Source organism: Chrysochloris asiatica, unplaced genomic scaffold (genome assembly GCF_000296735.1).
Source record: "Chrysochloris asiatica unplaced genomic scaffold, ChrAsi1.0 scaffold00023, whole genome shotgun sequence".
Taxonomy (NCBI): Eukaryota; Metazoa; Chordata; class Mammalia; order Afrosoricida; family Chrysochloridae; genus Chrysochloris; species Chrysochloris asiatica.
Genome location: NW_006408541.1, coordinates 18,844,459 through 18,871,013, shown reverse-complemented (window position 1 = coordinate 18,871,013; position 26,555 = coordinate 18,844,459). Strand labels below are relative to the sequence as shown.

The following is a 26,555-nucleotide window of genomic DNA, read 5'->3' as shown; positions in this document are numbered from 1 at the left end:
ATGAGAATTGACCCCTCTTTTAAAGTTGAGGCAAGACACTTCCAAAAGGGACATCAACCAGTAGCAAAGGCCTTCAACTATTAGAAGTTTTAGAAGACCAAGGGGACAGAAGAGAATGAGGAAAGGTAACATCTCTGGTCATTTTTGAGAAGATGGTAGAATCCCCAAAATTGGGAAGTGTAGTCCAAGCCATTGCTCAAAAGTTCTGCCTGATAATACTGTGTGTGTGTCATTCCCACCCCCCACCCACCCCCTGCCAAAGAAGGTTGTTACTGTTGTTCAGTGCCTTTGAGTTGGTTCTGACCCACAGCGACCCTATATAGGGTTTCTAAGAAGCAGCTGGTGAGTTTGAACTGCCAAACTTGAGGTTCAAACCAAGTTTGTGGTCAAGTGCTTATCCTATAGTACAGTTAGATTATTTGGATTTTTCACTTTACAGATAAAGTCATAGTCTGTTGTCTAACAATTTACATTATGGCAACCTGGCTTGTACTCAAACTCACCAGCCTTACATTAACAACACAAACAATTAATCTCACAGGTTCCACCTGTGAGAGCCGGTGTAAGGACCAAACTGATTTTACCTACCTAGAAACTGCTTGACTAAAATCTAGTCAGGCTCAGGAAAGCATTTTAAATAGACAAGGCCTCAGTTATTAGTTCCCTCCAGAGGCAAGGTCAATCTCCATTCTGTACATTAGCCTGAACACGTACTCTAGCTCCAAGAATATGATATATGTATAAATAGCCAGGCAGCTCAAGGCCAGAGGCCAGATGTTTTCCTTTACCCTAGCCTAAGAACAATGACCACCAGTCCTGACCAATTAAACTGTAACATCTCATAGTTTGCCAATTGTTAACCAATCCAAAGATTGTAAAGCTGAGAAACCTGAGCTGTTTGAAAATTCTATAAAAACCCTGCAGACAATGAATTCGGGGCTCTTTCCCTATTCCAAAATGTCGGATAAGGTTAGAGACCTGGCTCGAGCTTGATTAAACAACCCTTATGTATTTGCATCAGTACATGGCTCCTGGGTGGTCTTTCGGGACCCTGAATTCTGGGCATAACACCGGAACTCAACAGGACTTGTTTTTCAGGGTCACCCAAATTTTCCACTTTTCGTCTTTGACAGTCTTTCCATTTTCTCCCACTCGCTTTAGTGGGAAATATTTGAGTTTTCCCTTTGTGACCTATTTCTGTCTTGCACAGGGTTTGGCTGTTTCACCAACAGTATCAGTGGCCCTCAGTATCCAGAGTGCTTCCTCGGATTCAACCAACAGCAGATTGAACAAAGTGCAGATGGGAAATATTCAGGGCAGGAGCCGGGGGGATGGGGAGGGGGCTCCTAAAAACTAATCCCTCAAAGGCTAAGCGGCTGAATAAAGTGCTATTTATGTAGCATCTACATTGTGTTAGGTATTGTATTATCTAGAGATTAAATCATATACAGAAGGATATACATAGGTAGGATGCAAATGCTATGCCATGTTATAGAAGGGGACTTCAAAGAGTTTGTGGAAAACTGGTATGGAAAGATAATGGAATTTTTCCTTTACTTTTTTTTTTTTTAATTTAAACTTTTTTTTGTGAGTTGAATGAAGATTTACAGACATCATCAGTTTTACATTCAACAAATCATTCATTGTTTCAGCTCCATGATTGCAATCCCCCTCATTGCAACTTGTGATTGACTCATTTCACTCAGCATAATGTCCCAGGTTACTGCATGTTATGAGATGTTTTGCAGATTCATCATTATTCTTCAATGTTGCATAGTATTCTGTTGTGTGTATGTATGTGTGTTTCTGTATCCATTCTACCTGGCTGTCTCCATCTTTTTTGATATTGTGAATAGTGCTGTGATGAACATCAGTGTGCACATGTCTACTGATGTCCTGACTCTATTTCTTGGGGATGTGTACCAAGTAGAGGAATTGCTAGCTCATACGGTATTTCAGTTTCCAACTTTCTGAGGAAGCACCATACTGTTTTCTAGCGTGGTATTACCATATTATAGTCCCACCAGCAGCAATGTAGGAGGCTACCTGTCTCTCCACACCCTCACCAGCGTTTGTTGTGTTCTGGTTTTTATGAACTTTGCTCCTAATGCTGGGGTCAGATGATACCTCACTGTTGTTTGATTTGGCCAATGATCATGAACATTTCTTCAAATGTTTGTTGGCTGCCTGAATGTCTTCCTTGGTGAAGTCCATATACTTTTTGAAGTCCCTTTGTACACAGGACTTGAGCACCCTTGGCTCTTGGGATCTGAGGGGAGGTCCTGGAACCAGTTTCTCATGGACTATGCATTTTGGGTGCTTTCTTGCCCTTCATTCTTTCTGTATATTTGAGATAAGAGTGTGAGAGCACCCAGTGACCAGTAGCTGCTGGGTGATTTTGTCATTAAAAGTACAGAATCTAGCCAGAATCAGAGTCAAGTTTGGGCTCTTTCATTTGCTAACTATAACCTCAGGCAATTATGCAATTTTTGTAAGCCTCAAATTCCCCATCTATAGAATGGAGCTGAGGATCAAATGAAAGAATGCATATAAAAGCACAAAAGGCATGACTAGCTGAGATTGACCGGTTAATAAAGGTTTTTTAAAACAATGCCTTTCATTTGAGTCATTCTATAGTGGTTACGAATCGGGCTGCGAACCGGAAGGTCAGCAGTTCGAAACTACCAGCTGCTCCGCGGGAGAAAGATGAGGCGATCTGCTCCCATAAAGATTTACAGCCTCGGAAACCCTATTTAGGGTCGCTATGGGTCGAAACCGACTCGACGGCACTTAACAACAACAACAACATAAGATCCTTAAATCCTGCCTGTCACCGGGGCCACATGTGCTGCAGGACCTCTAGTCTTCCTTTTCATCTCTCCTACCTTTGTGTTTCTTTCTCTCTGGGGTCCATTTTAAGCAGTTTGCTGGGTAACACAGGAGGGCGGTCACACACACACACACACACACACACACACACACACACACACAAAAAGGTGTCATTCCTTGGGATTTCCCCTTCTTTTAGGAGGAAGTGTCTAGTTATCTCAGTTGTTGGCCAAGTGCCAGAACCAGAAGTTGGGAGTTAACTTTGTACCTGATTGGGGTGGGGGAGATGTGTTTGCTCAATAATATTATGGTTGGCTTGATTTTCAGAGGTTGTTTATGTAACGCTGTTGTTTTAAACAGTCCTGCTCTGTCTCTTTTGTCCTTTTGTCCTTGTGGTCCAGATTTCTTAGTCCTTGGGTTAGTTCCAAATGAATCTAGTTTCTCCTTCCCTCACCCCCACACTTCTTGCTTTCATCTCAGTTATCAAATTTATTGGCGTGATGTTTTGGATTTTTAAATTTGTTATATTTGTAGTTAAATCTTGTTTTTTTCTTCCTAATATTTGTAGTTTAAAAAATACATTTTATTACATCTTCAGTGAACATTTACATGGAAAACATGGTTCTCACTTGGCAGTTTCTTTATAAATTGTTCCAGTGACATTGGTTACTTGTTTCCCTGTCCCCTTGTCTTTTTCCTACTTGATCAGTTTCATCGGAGATTGCCGCTTTGATTTAGTCATTTAATGAGCCAGTTCTTCATTTTGTTGATCCTGGCTATTGAAGTCATTAATTTCTGTTCTTAATATTGTACTTCTATAGATTTCTTTTTTATTTTATCTTTTCATCTGGATAACCAAGCTTATTTTTTGTCATTTATCTTTTCTAGCATATACATTTAAGACTGTGACACTCTCTTTAAATATCGTTTGCTACCTTCTACAATATTTGATTTTTTTTTTTTTTCTTTTCTGAAGTCTGGTTTATTGAAGTTTAATTTGCATACCACACAATTCACGCTTTGAAGCATACACTTTGGTGAGTTTCGACAAATGTGTATACTGTGTTTAACTTCAACCATATTCAAGATACAGTCCATTTCTGTCACCTCAGAAGTTTACTCATGCCTGGTTTTGGTCCCTGTAGTTTTTAGATGCCATATAAACGGAAGCATACACTATATAGATTTCTGAGTTTCACTTCTTTTGCATATAGTTTCAAAAGTCATTCATGTTGCATGTCATGAGTTGGTTCCTTTTAAAAAAAATACTTTTAAAAATACTATTTTATTTGTACTCATGAATGACAAAAGACAGCATTATCGATCATGTTTACATACATACCCGGTATAGGAAACAGCTTAATAATGAACAATATCGAAATTTTATAAAGAACACACAAACATTGTAACACTGATTGGTTATAAATAGCAGAGTGGGGGAAAATCCTGAGCTATAATTCAAGTTTTAGGTAAAGAGCAGCACTGTCTGAGAAGAATCAAATCAGTTAGCGATAATCACATATACTATACAATAATATATACATAGCAAAGTTAGTGACTGCTGATTTTATTACTTTTGCTAAGCCATTTTATTTCCTCACATTCAATGCAAAGAAATAAAACAATATTAAGAAAATATGTCTTGTTATGATTCACAATAAAAAGGGTCTGCTTAATTCTATTGTTGTTGTTAAGTGCCGTCAAGTCGGTTCTGACCTATAGCGACCCTGAACAGGGTTTCCAAGGGTGTAAATCTTTATGGGAGCAGAAAGTCTCATCTTAATTCTGTAGGTCTGGGCGTATTTTACAATATTGTTGCTAAGTGCTGTTGAGTCAATTCTGACCCATAGCGACCCTGTATAGGGTTTCTGAGGAGCAGCTGGTGAGCTTGAACCACTGACCTTGCAGTCCAAACGGCTTTGCAGTCTGGTGCATTAACCCACAGCACCACACCAGATCACTTAATGGTCCCAGTGGATCCTTACATCATTTTGATTCTGATCCACTGAAGAGAATCTCATCGATACTGGGGATTTAAGTAAACTCCATGGGAGCTGTGATAGAAAGAACCATTTTTGTGGTATTCCCACATGTCACTAAATAGGAGAAGACTCTAAACAATGAAGTATAACAGTCAATCTGTCCAGATATTATACCTATAGGCTTTTTCTTTAGTATACAGTAAAAAAGAAGGCCTTTTTTTGAATTCACAGTACAAGTATTATTACGGTCTAGAGATTGCTGAATTGACATTTTTTTCTGGTATAATGAAGGCACACATTGAGACCGCTCTATTAAGAAACTTTGACAAGTTGTCTCAACTCTTCAAATAATGGAGCAAGTTCTTTTTTTGGCTGACAATTAGCCCTGTATTGGCATTGCTGCTGGCTAGATAACTTACCACCCAAGGTAACAGATTGTATTGAACCACCTGGGAGATGTTTTAGTTACAGAGGATACTTTTGTTTTTTGAGAGTACAAGTTTGCTGCCTGGGTTTGTTGCAAGCGCAAACGTAGCCGGGAAGCCAGGTCTCCAAGCATGCTTGGGAGCATCATCACTGGGCACTTTAATAACAGGTACCCATCTGTAGCACACAACAATAGCATGGAGGCCTTCAGCATTTGGTCATTTTTTATACAGGAATCTCTTTAGGTCATTAGCCATGATGAACCCCTTCCTCCCACAGGTTCCATCTCCACACCTAGGTTTTTGCTCCTGGGGATGCCCAGTTTTCGCTGCTGTCACTCCAGGGCAGCCTCAGAGGCAGGTTCCTCTGCAAGCAGATTTGTGACTTCTTTGGCTCTCCTGAAAGCACTTCTTATCTCCTTTTCATTGTTGAGTAGTTTCAATTGTATGACTACATTGTAATTCCTTTATCTAATCACCATTAAAGGAGCTCTGGTAGCGTAGTGGTTACGAATTGGGTTGTGAACCGCAAGGTCAGCAGTTCGAAACTATCAGCGGTTCTGCGGGAAAAAGATGAGGCGTTCTGCTCCCGTAAAGATTTACAGCCTCGGAAACCCTGTGCAGGGTCGCTAAGGGTCGGAACCGACTCCACGGCACTTAACAACAACGACAAGTCACCATTAATGTGGTTTCAGTGAGGGAAATGGGAGTATTTTAATTCTACACATAGGCTGTAAATATGCATACCAGACGATTCATCACATGCACGTCAGAGAAGTACTAGAAGGAATTTCCTGGTTTATCAGAACCTAGATAGAAATGTGCATGTGGAGCTGAGAGGCACCAAACTGATACCTGATAGACTCTCCTTGTTCTCTTTAGAGGGATAGCCACGGAGTCCTGTGTGTTGCTGTGGGTTAATGCGCTGGACTGCGAAGTGGGTTTGAACTGCAAGGTTGGCGGTTCAGGCTCACCAGTGGCTCTTCGGAAACCCTACACAGGGTCGCTATAGATCGGAACCAACTTGATGACACTTGCCAAGAACAACATATGCTTATGCTGTTAATAATCAGGCTTATACAAGTCCAGGGAGCAAAGCAAGTGTTTATGGGCCATCTCCTGGGATCTGCATATTATAATGTTATCATTATCATAATATACATTATAGTGTTATCATTATTCTCCTCTCTGCCTACTGTTACAGACTCCAAGTTGTATGTTAGACTTCAGATTGGGAAGTTTCTTCCTTCCAGAGGCTTGCTCACTTTTAGAAAACACTTAGGATGTACATTTTCGACTACATTTTAGAGGGTAGATGAGCTTGTTGTTGTTAAGTACCATCGAGTCAATTCCGACTCATAGCAACCCAGTACAGGGCTTCCAAAGAGCAGCTGGTGGATTCGTCTGCGGTCCACTGCTGCTCCGACATTGCCACTCCAAGAGTCTATAGATGAGCTTAGTGCTAAGAATATGATGATCATACTTTGTGAAGCTTAAAATTAAGACACATGGTCTTTATCAATAATTTTTTCTGTTTTATGATTTTATACACATTTGAAAAGTATTAGTAAGGCATAAACTAGGTCACATTTCATTATCCATAACAATTAAATACATACTGAAAAAGAATAAACTTTGTCCAAATAAGGATATACCAAAATATCTAGGACATACACATATTAATGCTTTTTATAAATTAAGAATGAAACCACTATTTTCAGTCTTAATGAGAAAAATAGGAAACAATGATAATCTCTTGAAAATGGAATATGGCAGATTTAAAAGTCTTAGGCATGTGTGCACATGATTGGGTGCATACACACCTCTGTCTAGGCCTGATGTATGTTCTTGATACTGCAGGAAGATGTCTGACATTTCTTAATCGTAAATTTACTATGTACTTTTGTTTCAGAATTATTTTTCCCCATAGTATTGCTGGAGAGAATATTGCTTTTGGAGTAATCAGGTTGGGAATCTGGCTGGCCCTTCATTTTACGGAGTTTCCACTAGTTATAGGGCTTACAGAGGTTTGTACATTTTCCAGAAACGGAGCGCTGTTTACTTACAAGTTTCCCACTTTAAGAAAGCGGAAATGATAAAACTCCAGAACTCCAAAATAGCTTTCTCAGAGAGCTGTTTGCATGCTTAACTCCTTTACTGTAAGCATTTTCTCTTTTCATGTATTCACAATGTAGTGTGAAGGTACCTTTTAGGAATACTTCATCTGTCCTAGTGGGATCAGTTGGCATATTAGCTTTCACATTGTGCTCAGGATTCTTTGGGTTTCTTTTATTTGGCAGGAAGAGAAGACAAAAATCTTGGCCTCTTTGTTATTTTGGAATTTTCCAGCCCCAGCAAGTATTCAGAGGCACAGCTTGCAGGGATTCTTGTGTGATTTGCTAGCTGTTCACCTGAGTTATTGAGCTACATTACAACAGCAGCTCAGTGCAGTTTGTTTTAGGGTTTCACATCTTCTGAAAGAGCAATATCCCTATAAGAATACTGTTACTCTTGATGTCTCCCTTCAGTCTTTCAGAATCAGGAGCCACATATTCTGCCCTGATCCTGGACTGCTGGACTGTCTTTAGGCGTTCACACTTACTCTGGGAGGTTTAGTGTGTGCACTAGCGTCCCAAAAGTTTTCCTCTCACAGTTTGGCTTCTTAATTGTGAAATTTAAATATTGATATAGAGTGACTCTTAAAATAGAGATTTTCTTGAAGAACATTTCTGATCAACCACAACTAGAGTGAATTTTAGGCCCATTTCCCCTTTAACTTTATTGCAATCATGACATTGGATTAGCTGTTCATTTTGATTTGGACACATGTGGGTCAATTTTGAGTAATTGGCATAACTTTATTTAAGGAACGTATATTTCCTCTTAGGCTTATGTATTAATTATATATTTTCACACCTCTTGGAAAGCCCAGCATCTTACTGGTGATGGAGGGAGCCCTGTAAAAAAGTTAGTATTATTCTCAAGTAAAGGTTTAAAGAGTAAAGCTATATGTCTTTACAAAGTATTGCGAACTCTTACCTGTTGGCCTCTCTGAAGATCCAGAACATAATAGCTCTTATTATGAAGTAGCTCCCACTTTGTTGTTGTTGTTGTTAAGTGCCATCAAGTCGATCCCGACCCATAGTGACTCTGTGTAGGGTTTCTGAGGAACAGCTGGTGAGCTTGAACCACCGACCTTGCAGTTCAAACGGACCCACCAGCCAGTTTATGACAGCCAGCTTCCATTAAGATTTATAGCCCTTGGGTATCCTAGGGGGTCCATCCTACTCTGCCCTGTAGGGTTGGTAGGAGTTGGAATCGACTCTCTGGCAGTGGGTTGAGTTGAAGCGAAGACAGTTATAGCCAGCAGTAGCATGGAGGTCCTGGTGTGGTGCTGTGGGTTAATGCGCCAGACTGCAAAGTTGTTTGAACTTCAAGGTCCGTGGGTCAAGCTCACCAGCTGCTCCTCGGAAACCCTGTACAGGGTTGCTATGGGCCAGAACCGACTTGACACTTCAGCATGGCGGTATCCACAAGCATGGTGCCTGAAGGAGTTTAGTGGGGTGGTGGTGGTGGTGATGGCTGTGTGCCTGTGGTTCTGACTCATAGCGACCCTGTATGGGTTTCCAAGACTGTAAATCTTTATGGGAGCAGAAAGCTTCATCTTTCTCCTGCGGAACAGCTGATAGTTTCGAACTGCTAACCTTAAGGTTCGCAGCCCGATTCGTAACCACTACGCTATCAGAGCTCCTTGTTTAATGTGGTAGTTATTAGTAATAATGGCAAATAAACTCATGAATGTTTTCATTTACCTAACCTGAATCTAGTTTTATTTAGCTCCTTACATACGATGTGTCATAGTTTCATAAAATAAAAATGTCCTTTTCACTTTTAAAAAGCCTACAATTCAGACTTTTTTTCCTAAGCTAGAGTGACTGCCCTTCTTGGCACTCTAACTGTACAGAAAAAGGGGAGGTCCTTCTCTCAGGGATTCTGGCCACAGGGATTCTTTCCCCTCTCAACTCCTGTAGTACCTGCTGCCCTGAAGAGACTGAAGTCAGACACACTAGGTTCATATCCTAACGCCACCACTGCAGACTCTGGGAAAGGGAGAATGATACTTAGTCCATGGACTCTTGTGAGCATAGCATGAGATCATGCATGCAGCCAGCAGAGCCCAGTGCCCACTCCTAAGTAAGCTGGCTTTAATGACTATGAGGGGGCTTCACAAAGTTTGGGGAACCATAGAATTAAAAGATACTGGAATTTTTCCACGAACTTTTGAAATCCCCCTTTATTAGCAATCATCAGTCATGAGCTTACTCAGTAACATGATTGTAGCGTGATTTCATGACTTAACTCCCTCACTTCAGTTCTCAGGGGAAGAAGAGATCCTGCTATGTTCTCTAACCCTAACCACACTCCCCCAAACTCACCAGTGCCTCTCCTTCCTTCCTAATTCTGCCCCAGTCTGGGCCGAACACAAATGCCTGACACACAGCAGGCACTTGCTGCATCTTTAGAATTCGAGTAAAGGAGTCAGTCCCTTACAGGTCTGTGATTGTTTACCTTTGGGAGGATGGAGATCCTCATGGACCCTTGTTGTTGAAGACCAGTTACAAGGGCAGAAGAACCACCTGGGTTTGGTCATTCTTTAATACCTTCCCAAAGGCCAATCTAAAATGCTCAGAGTAGAATAGAACAAACAAATGACAGAGGTGCATTGTGATTTTCAGAGTGTATTGTGCCAGAACAGAGCTGGAGTCCATTGTAAGCATGCCAAAAATAAGATTTCAAAAATGAATGATTTCCAACAAATCACAAATGACTTGAAATGTACAAATGATTCTTTATAGTAAAACCTCATGATTAAAAAATCAAAAAGCAAACCTTTTTGATTTTTGTTTTATGTTTTTGGTTATGGCACTATGTTACGTTTTTGGTTATGCCATTGATCATATTGTATCCTTTATTTATACACACCGGCACAGGATCTGTTGAAATCTTTGTAGGTGTGGACAGAGGATGTATGGACAATTTCCAGCTTGCTTGAGCCCAGTCTTCAGACCCAGCTCAGAGCTCTTGCCATTTCACCATGATGCCTGCTTACAGCTCAGTGTCTGTGTTTTACCCAGGCTTAAGGTTGATAGTTCATTCAAGGCTTCTTGATAAATATTTATACATACAGTCATGTTTTCTTAGGTGGTAATTCTGATGACAGAGGAATTCCATGTATTGATATGAAGTAATTACAGACTCAAAAGGGAATGAAAGTGTAATCTCCAGCTGATAATTGCCGGGCTTACTCTTTCTTCCTCTTTAGGAAGCATTCGGACGACTTTGTAGGGAACTAAGGGAAGCACAGTTTGGCATGACCATAATTTGAATCACAGGAAATGTCTCATTAAAATTTTCCAAGGCTTCCTTTAAAGAATAAGATCCTTTGAAATGAAATGATCCGGTGCTTGCTTAATCCGCACAAATTGTATTCAGTTGTGTCAGCCTCCTTGTGTTCATGCTTGCCTGTCTTCTCAGTCATTCACGAGAAATTACTGCATCATCTGAAAACCGTACTCTACTAGAGATAACTCTCCCCAAACCAGAATCGACTCCTAGATCAAGACGAGTTCACATTGAGAAGCTGTGTGTCTTTGGTGGAACTGAGTCAATGGTCCTGCAAGCCTGTGGACTCATCCGTGTGCCTTTCCTCATTTTGGCTCTGGTGGCTGGGGTTGAAGCTGTAGAATGGCATGGTGAAGGCTTCATTTGACTTTTTAGCTTCGTCAGACTTCCCTCTCATCTTGCTAAATCCCAAAGGTGTGTTCTTTCCTCATTCTTGGCCATAGTAAACCATCACCCATGACAGGGTTTGACCTGACTCACCCATCCAAGAAGGGATGATGTGTTTGTGACATTGGAGGCAGGATTGTGTGTGCTCAAGTATAGCATGTAGGGTTTTGAAGCTTTTCTTTAAAAGCTTTGAGAAGTCTGTCTGATGCTTTTATGGAAACATCACATTGCACCCTTTGCTCAGTAGACCTGTGATGTGAGAGTTTCTGGCAGCACTGGAACAAAGCTTAGAAGTAGGTGTGAACCTTATACCCTGGATGTGGTTGTCAATGTGGGCCTTGTCACCAGAGGCAGGGAAGGCTCTGCTGTACGATCTGATGTGCTTGTCAGCTTCATTCTGCTGATTCCAGATAGGCTAATTGGCAGTGTAATTCCTGTGAGTTATTGCTTGTGAGGAAACATCAACCCGGTCTCCTCTGTTGGGCTCTGGGGCCAATTATGCAATCAACATTGACCTGGTCATGATTCAGAACTTCAGAGGTGCTAAGGCTATTTGAGAGAAGTCTGTTCCCATTTCGTAGGTTCCCAGGTCGATGTGGGGGACATGAGGATTTTGGTGTATTTGCCCTGGAGGACACAAGCCTAAAAGGACTTTGGAATTCATTGTAGAGTTTACAAGAGAAGCCTCACTAGTGTGTTGTATGTTCTGCACTATATATATATATATATATATATATACACACACACATATGTACATATAGTTCTTGTTGTTATGTGCTGTAGAATCAGTTCCGACCCATAGCGACCCTGAACACTGTTTCCGAGGCTGTAAATCTTTACGGAAGCAGAAAGCCTCATCTTTCTCCCGTGGAACAGCTGATAGTTTCAAACTGCTGACCTTGCAGTTCACACAGCCTGATTTGTAACCAGTACGCTACTCCATATATATATATGGAGTTCTGGTGTGGCCCTGTGTGCTAATGGATCAGACTGCAAAGTCATTTGAACTACATCAGTGGTTCAAGCTCACCAGCTGCATCTTGGAAACCCCTATACAGGGTTGCTATGAGTCAGAATCGACTGGACGGCACTACTTAACAACAACAAATATATATACATATACATATACATTTGTTGTTGTTAAGTAGTGCCGTCCAGTTGATTCTGACTCATAGCAACCCTGTATAGGGTTTTTGAGAAGCGGCCGGTTGGTTTGAACCATTGACCTTGTGGTTCACAGTCTAGTACTGACCCTACAGTGCCACACCAGAATGTATGTACGTTGTTGTTAAGCACCATTGAGTTGGTTCTAACTCATTGTGACCCTGTGTAGGCTCTCTGGAGCGGCTGGTAGGCTCAAACCACCAACCTTGTAGTTCACAGTCCAGTGCTTATCCAACAGAGCCACCGCACTCCTTATGTTGGTGTTGGTAGATGCCATTGAGTGAACTCTGGCTCATAGCGACCCTATATAGGGTTTCCGAGAAGCAGCTGGTGGGTTTGAATCACCCACCGTGTATCTTGTGGTTCTCAGTCCAGTATTGATCCTACAGTGCCACACCAGGAGATATATATATATATATATATTGCTTTCCTCTTTACCCAGTTTTTAATAAAACATTTTGTTAGGTGCTGTTGAGTTGGTTCTGATTCAAAGCGATATATGTACAACAGAATGAAACACTGCCCAGTTCTGCACCATCCTCACAGTTGTCATGCATCAGACCATTGCTGCTGCCACTGTGCCAGTCTGTCTCCGTGGGGTCTTTGTCTTTTTGCTGACCCTCCACTTTACCTAGTATGATGTCCTCCTGATAACATGTCCAAAGTATGAGACATGAAGTCTCCCCATCCTATCTTCCTAGGAGCATTCTGGTTGTACTTCTTCTAACACAGATGTGTCTGTTCTTCTGGCAGGCAGTCCATGGCATGGCAATTTCAGTATTCTCCTCCAACACTATAACTCAAATGCATCAATTCTTATATGATCTTCTTTATTCATCGTCCAACTTTCACATGCATATGATGCTATTGAAAATACCATGGCTTTGGGTCAGGTACACCTTAGTCCTGAAAGTGGTATCTTTGCTTTTGAACACTTCAAAGAGGTGTTGTGCAGCAGATTTGCCTAATGCAGTGTGTCGGTGAATTTCTTGACTGCTGCTTCCCTGAGTGTTGATGCTCTATAGTTAGTGATTTACCCGCCTTTTCCTCCCACCCCTCGTAACCATCAAATAATTTTTTAAAGCCATTACCATAATTGTTTTTGTTTTGTTGTTGTTTAGTGCTGTTGAGTCGGTTTTGACTCATTGTGACTCTGTATAGAGTTTCTAAGGAGTGGCTGGTGGGTTTGAACTGCCAGCCTTGTTGTTCAAACCGACCTAGTGGTCCAGTGCTGATTCCACAGACACACATCAGGACTCCATATTTGCTTTAGACGTAAAAAACAAGCAAAGAAACAAACAAAAACAACATTAAACAGTTGAAACCCATTCCCATTTCATTTTCTTAATATCCAGAGATTCAGCATTCAGCTGCTGACTGAGAGGCCAGTGGTTTGAACTCAGCAGCTGCTTAATGGAGAAAGATGAGGCAGTCTATTTCCATAAAGTTCACAGCCTTGGAAACCCTCTGGGCCAGTTCTGCTATGTCCTGGGGGTCACTATGAGTCAGAATCTACCTGAGAGCAATGAGTAACTATCCAGAGTTAGCACTTCAGTGACATTTCTGTATTCATTCTCTTCATGTTTTTATACATGCACAACAAATAATAAACAGATACTTTGTGTCCTTTTGCAATTCTAGTAGACGATATGATGCTTTATTCTCTTGCAACCTGCTCTTTTAGGCACAATTGTGTTTTCAAGATGTATCAGTGTTAGTGCACATAGGTTTAATTAATCTATCGAAGAATGTTTCTACTAATGTGAAAACCTTTTCTTGACTTTTTAACGGTGGTCTCATACAACATTTGTTATTTCGTGACTGACTGACTTCACTCAGCATTATGTTCCAGGTTCCTCCGTGGTGTGAGGTGTTTCACAGATTTCTCGTTCTTCTTTCGCATTGCGTGGTATTCCATGGTGTATGTGTACTGTAGCTTGTTTATCCATGTTTGTTGGTGGGCACGTAAGACCCATCTTTTGTTCTGCACCATATTGTGAGCTCATCCAGCTCATTCTTACAGCAATAGCAGTTACTATAGTGGGAGCTGAAAGCTGGATGAGGCAGAACATCTGCCAGAGAAGGAAATCTTAAATATACGCCCTGCACCTGTCCCCTACAAAAGCAATAGGAAAGTGGCAAAACGGCATCCTGTCAGAGCTGGACAATTGCAAGACCCAGAAAAATAAGGCAGTTTAGTCCAGTTCTAGCTCCCACAGATCTCACTGTGTTTATATCACTGTTTTCTCTATTTTCCAAAAAAGGGGAGATTCCATTTTTTGCCTTTATAAAATGGTTTTACTGTGTTTGTATTACTAATTTAAAATTGGTAGCTCCCACTTATCCAGTCCTTTCTGTGCTCACCTGATACTAGGTGATTTACTAATACTTCTAAACTTCTCAACATCCTAGAGGGATGATACCATTGTCTTCTAGTGAGTAGATGAAGAAACCGAGGCACGTATTAGGTGACTTGTCCAAAGACATCCAGCTACTTAGGGCAGAGCGCCCACGGGAACCCAGGTCCATCTGACTCATTTGCTCCCTCTGGAAGGTATTTTCATATTCATGTTGTCCCACATTGCCCAACACTGTTCTTGGCCTAGTATAACTGCCAGCAAAGTTGGCTTGATTTGATCTGATTTGGATTGTGTTCAGCCACCTGAAATGAACTGGCCTGCACCTGGCCTCACCTCAGCAGCTGTGTCAGCCTGGAGCAGGCACTCAGCATTTCTACAGAAGGAAGGGCGAGGATGAGGAAACGAGATCCCCGAGAGCTCAGGGGACTTAGGCAGCACCGCCAATGGTAGCGCTCATGTTCTGAGGGCCATCTGCCAGATTTAATGTGTCGACTGAATTCATAATTCTTCCAGACACCCCACATTTGTTCACAAGTAGAACTCCATTTCCAGAAACCCTTCGAGTAATGATTACAATCTCTTCCAATTACTTGCTGTATCACTTTGGGTAAATCACTTGGCTGCTCTTATCCTCCATGACTTATCTGTAAAATGAAGATAACAATAGTACCTACCTTAAAGGAGCTCTAGTAGTGTTGTTGTTGTTGTTATGTGCCATCGAGTCGGTGTAGTGGTTACGAATTGGGCTGCGAACCACAAGGTCAGCAGTTCGAAACTATCAGCTGCTCCATAGGAGAAAAATGAGGCTTTCTCCTCCCGTAAAGATTTACAGCCTCGGAAACCCTGTTCAGGGTCGCTATGGGTTGGAACCGACTCCACGGTACTTAACAACAACAACAATAACACAGAGATATTGCCTGGATTAAATAGGCCAGTAAAATGCATAACGCATGGCAGATGCTTAAGTAATTAACATGTTTCTTCCATGTCTGTGTGTGGAATCCAATAGTAAGACAAAGTTTTTTAAAAAAAAAAGCTTAAGGTATAACACATTTCCAAAGACCACATCTTTTATGAGAAAACACATCTGCCCATATATTGTTGTCCTTACTTATGCGGACATCCATAAGAATGGTCATCAGACTGGGTAAAAGGCAGTGGTGAGTGAATTCTAGGTGTTACTAGACATTGCTGAGTGAGTGCAACCGTAAGACATCAGTACTACCTTTCAGATGCAGAGCCCAGCTTTCATTTATCCAAGACTGATGTGCTGATTAACTTCTCAGTGATCAGGAAATTCTGAATAACCATGATGTAGAGGCTTGTTTTAGCTTCTCCTTCCGTGACCTGTTCTAGCTCTTGATCTATTCTCTAGCGTACCCACCTTCCGCAGTAAGGTTCTGGGGTAGGCATTCATCTCTTCATGTCTGTTATTTGGATGATCTCACTTTTTCCAAAGTGCATTTCTTATAGTAGAAATTCTTTTTTCCCAAATAAAAAACAAAAAGGGACATGCGGTCCCAGCATTGGGCACCTGCTTTGTATCAGTTAGTCCAGCATGCATCTATTTCAAAGAATGCTGAGGGCCTCATGTGCCTTTGTAGGCAGAGAAGCTCATTGAAGGCCCAGCTCACTCTTACTCCACACGGCGTCCTCTCAACACCAAACCCAGCGCCTTGGTGTTTGTGGGGTACTGAGCGTAGCTTGTTCTGTTGATTTCAGTGGCTTCCATTATTGTGTGACTAGAAGTGAAGGGTCACTTACTCATTCCTTCAACGAACGGTCTTATGCTTGGCCTAGATAAGGCCACTGCCCTCCTGATAAGAGAGACAAACACAAAGCAAGGAAATGAAAATACATAAACATAATTATAAGAGAGAGTCTTGGTGTAGCACTGTTGGGCAAGCACTGGACTGCTAACCTCAGGGTCGGAAGTTCAAACCCACCACCTGCTCCTTTGAAGCTCTATATAGGGTCGCCGTGAGTGGGGGTCGGCACTTAACAACAAAGGACTTTGGTTGTTTTGAAGGAAATGAAGGGTGGAGGGGATGAGATGGAGAGAATAATGGTGAGGAGGCAGCCTTTCTAGAGAAAGTGGTCAGACATCTGAGCTAAGACCTAAGGGTGACGATGAATTGGGGAGGAGTCATCCAGACAGAACAGTCATTCACGACGGAGGCCCTTGAGGCCAAAAAAGTGTGGTCTGTGTGAGGATCTGAAATAAGTGTGGCTGGGAAGTCATTAGCGTTCTGGTGTGGCACTATAGGATAAGTAATGGACCACAAGGTCAATTTGAACAGCAAGGTGGTGGTTCAAACCCACCAACTGCTCCTCGGAAACCCTATAAGGTCATTATGAGTTGAAACCAAATCAATGGCATTTAACAACAACAACAACAGAGGATCATGAGCTAAGGGGGAAAGTGGTAGGTGATGAAACTTGAAGGGGAGGCAGGGGCTAGAGAGGTGTGGCTTTTGTAGCCCTTAGTAGCCTGTTTGGATTGTACTAGGGCAGTATGGTTGGCTTCATTGATGTAAGTTTAATTGATGGTGGTTTGGAATGAGGGGTTAGAAGTGGAGATGGAAAGAAATGTGGATTTGAGTTTTACCAGTCTTTCAGAGCTTAGATGCAGAGATCTGCTGAGGGTTTGGGTATGGCACGAGTGGTGGTGAGGGGGAGGAAGAATTAGGGGTGCCTCTGAGCACCTGGAAGAATGGTGGTACCATTTTTGAGGTGGAGGATCTGGGGAGTAGGGAGAAGAGGCTGGGAGACAAGGAGGCTGGGGATCAAGAGGTTCACTTTAGGTGTGTTAAGTGGCAGGAAATCAGGAGCTGAGCTACCAAGGATTTGGCCTAGAACTCAGAGACTTCAGGGGTAGAGGTGGACTTCTGGGGTAGCGATAGGTGTGTGGGCGTCACAGCATTAAGAGGGAAGAGATCCTAGGTGGCGAGTCTGTTTCCTTTGTCTGCGTGCCTCGTGGGAGAATTTGCTCATTCATGAGGATGGCCACAGCACTATTTTGTGCAATTAACTTATGCCACCCAGGGCCAGAAAAATGAAATGCTACCCTTGGGGCTATTTTCAGAAAAATCCATATCAGGATGGTGTGACTGAGTCATGGCTGTGCCCTGATAGGTCAGGTGTAACTTAAGCCCCCAAGGCTGCAGGGCAAGTAAATTAGTGTGGAGGTAGCTGAGAGAAAGCAAGGGGCTTGCTGTTGCTCTCAGATTTGAATCAAGAGCAGCAACACTGCATAGAAATTAGAAATCAAGAAGCAGCTTGCTGCCAGACATAAGGTTGTGAGCATTTTGGTAATAGAAAAGCCAAAAGGAAAGTGCTGAATCATGCGTCTCACACGGAACGCCTGAACAGCACCTGTGACCTACAGACTCCTAGCCTAGTCTTGCCCCACAGAGCCTGGTCGGCTAGCTCTGGGTGGGGCTCGGGAATCTATCTGCATCTTCCACCAATGATTCTGATGCAGGGAATCCATTCTCCATACAGGAGCAACTTGGAGACTGGAAACACCTATCAGAGGCAGCCTGCTTTTTCACAAGTGTAGAAACTGAGGGCTGGGGAGGGGAAGGGACTTGCCTAAAGGTGCAGAGCAAGTTGGCAAGCCAATTCCACTAACTTCCTTTCTTCAATTTGCATATTAGTCTTCATCCTATTGGATGGATACAATCAATTCCCCCTGGTAAGTTGTAATTCCCCTTCCTTCACTCTACTCCCCCCCCCCCCCCCCCACACACACACACACTCAGATAGCATCTATCACCTTTGGTGTAAGAATCATTTACTATTATTTACGGTGGGTGTTTATGTTAGTCTTGTCCCACTAACATGTAAACTTCACAGCACACATGCTTTTTGTGTTCAATTGTTGTGCGTTTTATTGGGGTTTTCATTGAAGTGTCCTATGTGTCTTGAGCAGTGTAAGGCTGATAGCTAAAGGGCATGGCTTTTCTCTCTGAGGTCATTAGAACTAATATTGACTGTACTGGTTGCGCATATCTGTAAATACACTAACAACTATGGAGTTGTAAACTTTCACTGAATCGTATGATATGTGAATTCTGCCTCAGTAAAGCTGATCGAGCTGGTGGTAGTGGTGGTTGTGTGTTACCAAGTCGGTTCCAACTCAGTGACCGTGTAGGGTTTCCAAGGCTATAAATCTTTACAGGAGCAGAAAGCCTAGTTTTTCTCCAGCGAAGTGACTGGTAGATTGAAACTAATGACCTTGTGGTTAGCAGCCTAGCTCATAATCCACTGTACTCCCAGGGCTCATTATAAAGCTGATGGACTGGATAAATGGATGAGTGGCTAGCCTAATAAAAACTCTTTTGTTATTAGCTATAAGTTGAAGGGCATTGTGGGAAAGTGCCAGGTCTTGTTGTTGTTAAGTGCCATCGAATCGGTTCCAACCAATAGCGACCTTGCATAGGGTTTCCAAGGAGCAGCTGGTAAGCTTGAACCACTGGCGTTGCGGTTCAAATGACTTTGCGTTAACCCACAGTGCCACACCAAGACTCAAACTTGGATCAGAGCTTCCAGGAACAGCTTGTTTGTGGATAATTACAACTAGAGATTTTCCAAAGATATTAATAACCACAACAATGTCTATCATTCGTGGCATGCTTGTTATCTACCACACATGCTATGAAGTTCTGGGTTCAGAACTTCATACCTGTTCTCCCATCAAATCCTGATTACAACCCAAGGATGAAGGAACAAGTATTTTCTGTTTTCTAGATGAGGAAACTGAGCTTCAAGAAGTGAAGTTACTTGTCCAAGGTTGCACAGGAACTATAGATCTAGGATCCGTGAGCCCAAAGATGAAGTTCTTGGTCTCCAGTAGCATTATTTCATTAAGTTAAGGAGCTCTGGTAGCGTAGTGGTTACGAATCGGGCTGTGAACCTTAAGGTCAGCGGTTCGAAACTACCAGTCGCTCCGCGGGAGAAAGATGAGGCTTTCTACTCCCGTAAAGATTTACAACACCCTCGGAAACCCTGTACAGGGTCGCTATGGGTCGGACCCGACTCGATGGCACTTAACAACAACAACAACACAATTCTGTCTTTGGAGAAGGAATTAAAAATGCTAAAGACTAGGCAGGCATCACTCTTTGGGTGTCACTGGACCAAGAACCCCAGCTTGTTTGGTGGTACGAGACCTGGAAAGAAAAAGGCCTTTTTAATTTTTTTGCAGCCCAACTCTCCAGCATTTCCCCATACTGCCAAGTGTTATCATTCTCACATCCAGAGAACCTTTCATCCTGAACTGGTAGCAGCATTTTGACTCTTCTCAGTCAACCTGTCTGGAGCAGGCCAAGGAAAATTCCTGAGGTGACAGGTCACTAAGCCATTCCTAGGGAGGTCATTCTCACTCTCACACTCGCTCGCATCCACTCTTCCTCATGAGCAGCGTGGACAGATGGAGGGTCCTTCACCCACCTTTCTGTACCCACTTCCCTGTTGAGGCCTCAGGGAGGGTCAGAGGGAGATGATGGTGTTACAGATGGAGCACAGCAGACCCCTTGTAAGACTTAGGTTATCAGGTTATCCTCTGAGTTCTAGAAACACTGTACCTATTAAACTGGTTGTGAGTTCATAAAATAAAGTACCACCACCTGTCCACTGCCCACCCCGCCAGCCACGACCAGCCTGGCTTTGAGTCAATGCACACTCTGGGTGAGGAGCTGCAGACCCAGGCACATGCTAGGCTGCGGTGGATGGAGAGGGTTGTATCCACCATCTTTAGTGCCATCATCTCACTGAATTCCTATAGCAAACCTGACGAAGCGCTGCTCTCCTGATTTTGTACATGATGAAGGTCTGAGGACATTGGTAACTGATCAGACTTTTACCGCTTTCGCAAGAGCAGAGCCATATTTTAAATGCAGGTTGCGTGGGCTTTAATCACCATGCTGTACTAGTCTGCTCCACTGCATTACTGGTAAAGAGCATGGGTCCTGGAGCCACCGTGCCTGGATCTGAACCAGACTGCCACTTACTAGCCGTGGGACCTTGGACAAGTCAGTTACCACCCTCCTCATCTGCAGCTTGGATAATAATGGACTGAAACCATAGGGTTGTTAGGAGTTGTAAATAAATCAATGTATTTAAAGCACTTAGTGCCTGGCTCATAGAGGACACTACTCAAATGCTGTCATTATTCATTTATAGATTGAGCCCTACTTGTTCTCTGGGGGATGCAGTTGTTTTCCAGCCACCCCCACCTCCCCAGCATTGCACCTGTGTTCCCAAGAGGCATACCTAGAGGATTCAGAAAAATGCTTAGAGTGGGCCTGGCACATAATTTAAAACAAAAACCACTGCCACCGAGTCACCCCTGACTCACAGTGACCCTGTGGGACAGAGCCGGGTGGCACCATTGGGTTTCTAAGCTGTCATCTTTACAGAAGCAGACTTCCACAACTTACCCCTTCGGAGTAGATGTGGGTTCAAACCTCAGAACTTTCGCTTAGCACCTGAGTGCTCTAAGCACCGTAATATAGCCCGATGAATGCTGCTAGTTTGTCGTAAATGATTCATTCATACTACAGTGCAAAGCCAGTGGTAGTAAGGGATAAGAGGCAGGGTTCAGGAGAAAGCTTAAAATTCTCCATCAGCTTCCACCCACTCTGGCGCCGTTTCACCGTTTCGTGGGTAGGACAAGACCAGGAGGAAACTACGATTTTTCATACTGTTACTATTATTTTTGTGCCCTAACATTGAATCCATATTTAATTCACTTACACACAAGGGAAGTGAAAGTACTTATTATCACCACTTGGCTGTCAGTTTGTCTTACTTGCGTGCAGATAAAGCTGAGTCACACGTGGTAGACATGTTTCAGTGGAGCTTCTAGACTAAGGCAGACTAGGAATAAAGGTTAGGCAATCTCCTGAGAATTGGCCCGTGAAAATATTATGGATCAAAACAGAATGCTGTCAGCTCTGGAAGTCAGAAACCCACAGGGCTACTAGACCCGTGGCCTCCAGCCAGCATACCGATGATCATGGACATGGCGCAGGAGCCCTAGTGTGGTGCATAGGACAAGCACTCGACTATTCAAGCTCACCAGCTGCTCCTCAGAAACCCTATACAGGGTCACTATAGTTCGGAACCAACTCAATTGCACTTAGCAACAGGTGAGGTTGGCATGAATCAGAGTGGACCTGACAGTAAAGCGTAGATTAGCACTTAGACCTCTTCCAGGCAGAGGTCATATCAAAAGCTTGTCACTCATTTGAAGGTATGTCATTCATTTAAACGAGTTGGCACTTTTCAGCGCCCCCATGCAGACTTGGTGCCAGCACACCACCCTTTTCGTCTCTCCCCTTCCCCCCACCCTCCTCCGGGTTCCTGGGAGGCTGGTCTCCATTGATTGGCTTTTTGATGACCACTTTCCACTTCTCTTCTAGCTTAAGAGCTGGACAGTGGAAGACCTTCAGAAGAGGCTCTTGGCCCTTGACCCCATGATGGAGCAGGAGATCGAAGAGATCCGGCAGAAATACCAGTCCAAGCGGCAGCCAATCCTGGATGCCATTGAGGCTAAGAAGCGGCGGCAGCAGAACTTCTGAGCCAGGACCCGGCCAGAGGCCCAGTGTGCACGCCGGGCCTTCTGTGAATGCTGTGATTACTCTCCGCTCGCATTTGTGAGCCAGCAGTTTTGCTCTGTCATTTCTCTATGGCGTCTGCGTGAACTCAGGAATGGGCGCCAGAGGGAAGGGCTGCTTGACAGTGTGCCGTCTCTATGTGTGTATACCAAGGGCCGAGTGTGCTATTTCACAGGATTTATATTGGCATGGGGTCGCTATGATTCGGTTCCGACTCTGTGGCACCTGACAACAACATATTGGCGCTTTGACACTCAGAGTTTTAAGCCCCAGGAACAGAGACTCCTAGTTGAGTGCTAGCTGGGAAAGTTTTATGTGGTCTTTTTTGTTTTTCCTCTCAATAGCTTTCGATTGTTCTTTCTGGAAGACTTTTAAAAGATATATAAATATGCATATATGTATAAATTATAAACTGATTCTCCACTCAGTGTGGTGGGATCTCTGTACAGGTACATTTTTAAACTGTTTGCCTCTTTTCTGTAAGATTACGGTACTGTGGAACATGAGGGCAGAGGACACCCGCCCTTCCCTTGGCAGGACTGCATTTCAACATTCAGTTAGAGCCAGTTCTGTTGCAGTGGCTTCAGCCTCAAGTGCGTCACCACTGGCTTCTGGGGCCACAGGTGATGCCCCAGGGGAAGCCTGGCACCCTTTTTGTGAAGTGACCTCCTGTGTTAACGCCTTGTGTCCACCTTCGCTCTCCCAACTGCCTAAAGTCACAGCACAGATCCTGCTCAGTGCCTTACAAGGAGACACGACCCAGTGAGGGGACAGGCCAACCAGGAACTCTCAGCAGACACAGGGCTGTCTTCAGTCCACACAAGGGGAAGGGGTTCCGAAGCGCTCACAGTTCGTGTGAAGATCCCACTTCACGTTTTGCTCTGCATTCCTTACAGAGAAGGGTAGAGGGCATTCATTGCTTTTGTGATCCATATGCAAAAGATGTAACTGTTTTCTTTTTCATTTTACTGCTAAGAGATCTGGAAAGTAAGGCTGAAAATCAGACTTCTCCAGGAAAATCAGCCCAGACATGTAGAATGCCAGAGCTGGAAGAGACCAGAGGCGTCATCTGGTCTAACCCTCTTGCTGGAAGGATGGCTTGGAAAGCTGGGGTTTAGAGAGGGGAAGCGACAAGGCTGAGAGCAGACAGCAAGTTTGAGAAGAGCTGGGGCGGGAACTCGGGACTCCTCCCTCCCAGGCCACTGAACCAAGCAGCTTCTTCTTGAGGAAAGACACCTGTCACTTGTCTAAGCTGCCCCATGGGACCCTGCTAAGGAACTGTGCTCTTGCTGTGCTTCCTAAGTGGATGGCCTCTGGCTGTGAAGAGATTCCCACGGGGGCCAGGTGGTTCCAGTTGAGCGAGCCTGAGCTCTGCAGAGTCTGCCCGACAACAACCCAGCTGCATCCATATGGGCAGACCTGGAGCCGGAAGACGATGAGAGCCTTCGTCCATTTGAATCCGTAATTACTTTTGCTCCACGACCCTGGGACTCTGTAGAAAGGCTGCAGCTGCTCCCTCTTCCGTGGCCAGGGTCTGGCTTTGCATTTAAAGCAACTTTAAAAAAAAAAAAAATGCAAGAGGCAGTTGTTAGTCTTCTGGGCTTGGTCAGTGAAGCAGCTTCAGGCAGCAGGTTCAGAGAAGGGAGGGCAGTGACAGTCCTGCTGGAATAGAAATGGCAACTCGCATTTGCTGAGCACTGACCAGATGCCAGGGGGCTGGCTCTCTGCATCCGCCAACTCCATACTCCACCACAGCCCTGTGAGTTCAGTACTTTGTCGATCTCACAGAAGAAGAAACGGGTTCAGAAACAAAAGACTTCTCTCCCAGGACAGTACAGCTGGTAGACTCAGGATTTGTACCATCACCATACGGGACCACTACTTTCAGAGAGAAGGAAATTCACAGGTCTGTTTGTAACTGATCACCTTTTCTAGTGTAGACTCCTTAACTCTAGCTGGCATTTCTGTATTGAAAAACAGCTGCATTATTAATCGAGTCTGACAGGCAAGTGAGTTTTAAAAACCAAAGCATCAGACGTGTATCCCTCTACCATCTGCTGTGCTAACAAACAGTCCTGCCTCGGTCTCTTTATCATACAGAGGACTTCACCCATGGCCAGGCAGGAGGGGAGTGCCTATTTTCCCCTTCCTGGGCCAGATCCCAGTAAGAATACTGAATTCCCTCCTGAAATATTCTTTGGGTCATGAACTTCGAACTGTGGTTTGCTTTGTGTCAAGCCTGTGTGTACCCACCTACGGGTCCAACAAAGTACGGTAACACACCAGCCTGGCTAGAGCGAGCCCACTGTTGGAGCAAATGCATTTCTTGACAAGGTGCATTTGCTTCTAGTGGTGGAAAGACGGGGCGAGGGCTAGTCATTGTGTCCTTGACTACTCCATTCAGCATGGATCTGCATGCTTGTATTAAGACGGAGCATCAGCCATTGCTTGAACACTTGGGATTCAAGCTTCCCGGGAGCTCTGAGCCCCTCACGTGTTTTCTGTCTCAAACAGTGGCCCACACCTAATTGTGTTTTTAAAAATATTTCACATTCTCTAGGAATATCTATGCCTCCCTATTATTAATTTCAAAGCAAATTACTACCTTTCTTCCTCCTTTGTCCTTTTCTCTACAATTGGATGGATGCAAGTTTGGCTTGGTGGGTGGGTAGATAATAGATAGATCCAACCAATACACTGAAGCCTTCACACCTTGAGGGTATGGACTGATGCATCTACCAAGTGCCAGGAATGTATTATCATTTAAAACTCAGACGCTCTTAACCAGTATGGGGAATGAGAGAGGTAAACTTACCATAGATCCTACAGACATTAAAAGGATAACAGAATATTTTGAAGATGCTTATGCCCATATATTAAACAACTTGAGTGAAATGGACAAACCCCTTAAAAGATACAAGCTACCATCTGAACAGCACTGTGTGCATTAAACCTTAGCTCTGGAGATGCAGGTATTGCCCTCATTTTACAGATGAGGAACCTGAGGCTCAGAGAAGTGACGTTTGTTGCTCAAGGTCATGCAGCTAGAATATGGCAGAGCCAGGATGGAAATCAAGTCTTCTGATTCTTACTCCAGGGCCCTCTCTAGCATACCATGTTGCCTCTAAAGATTGCAGCTCCTTATTAATGGAAAATTCCTGCCGGATCCAATCTACTTCACCACATCCTCTCCTATCACTGTGTCTGTATTTTCATCAGGACTATCTTCATAGTCTTTGGGAGCCACATTCTTGTTTGTGTTTGTAAAGTCACCACCACCACCAGCTTGTACGTGGACCAACTTGCAGGGGGTGGCGGTGAAAAAAAAAAAAAAAAAAGCTTAAGTGCTGTTGCTGATGTACAATTTAAAAATGCGAAGTTTGTAGCTTTAACGTTTTGTAACAAAAACTAACACTGGCTTAAATGCTCCTTGAAATGGTATTTTGTAAGGTTTGGCTGTACATACCCATGAAGGTCAGCAGTTTGTATATGTGTGAGACATAACTTCCTCCATTGCCTTTTTTGTTTTGAGATGCTTCATCTGTGCTTTTATAGAATGTTGTTTTCCCTCCTGTCCAGTGTCATGTTGATTTTAAATAAACTGCCCTTTGGACTACAGACTATTTCCCTCACACCCCCTTTGTTTTTTAAATGAACGTTTCCATATACCTGTTGGGTAATGGTGGTGTCAGCCTTCTTGGCACTGAGTCTGTGGTGTCTTTATTGCAGGGCCCAAAAAGGGGCGGGCAGAAAGTTACAGGAGGGAGTAAATGTTTGTTGAACACCTACTGTGTCAGGCACTGAACCAGTTGCCCAGAACATAAAGACAAACCAGACACAGTTCCTGCAGACCAGACTAGTGTGATGGGGAGAGAGGAGGTCAGTCAAGTTCATAAGTACACCACCACATTACACTGGAATTGCTCTAGCAGAAGAAAGTGCAGGACCTGAGGACTCACTGGTGTGTGTATGTTGGCAGGGGGGCGGGTTGCGGAGGACAGCGGAGATGACAGCCAGTTCTGCTGGCATTCAGGGAAGCTTTTCTGGAAGAGAGACTACATCCTGAAACTTGAAAACTGGTTACAAGTTGGTCTGGTGGTTAATGGGGAGAAGGAATTCTGGGTAGAGGGACCAGCCTTGGAATCCTCCTCCATCTCCATCTGTGGCTGCTGCCCGGGAGTTGGCCCATGGTCACTCAGGAAGTTGACTCCACAGCAGAGCTAAACAGGAAGTATATACAGGTGTCTTGAGTCAAACTTCTCTACAGTGTTGACTAGTTTACTGTCTGTGTATTTGTCATGCTATCCTGAGCTTCCTGGAAGTTGGGGTGATGTGTGTGTGTGTGTGTTTCCTGTTGTTTAATTTACTTCCTAGTTCTGCTGT

At 43.6% G+C, this 26,555-nt stretch overlaps 1 protein-coding gene and 1 pseudogene across 1 annotated transcript in view; one reads left to right on the top strand and one right to left on the bottom strand.

The window, feature by feature from the left end:
* Positions 1 to 22,136, top strand: part of STK4 (serine/threonine kinase 4) — a 107,567-nt gene extending 85,431 nt beyond the window's left edge. Inside the window, exon 11 of the mRNA XM_006839259.1 lies at positions 21,978 to 22,136. Within this exon, the coding sequence (XP_006839322.1) occupies positions 21,978 to 22,136 (159 nt within the window). The remainder of the gene's footprint in view (positions 1 to 21,977) is intronic.
* Positions 5,124 to 5,494, bottom strand: LOC102841165 (annotated as a pseudogene).
* Positions 22,137 to 26,555: the final 4,419 nt, after the last annotated feature.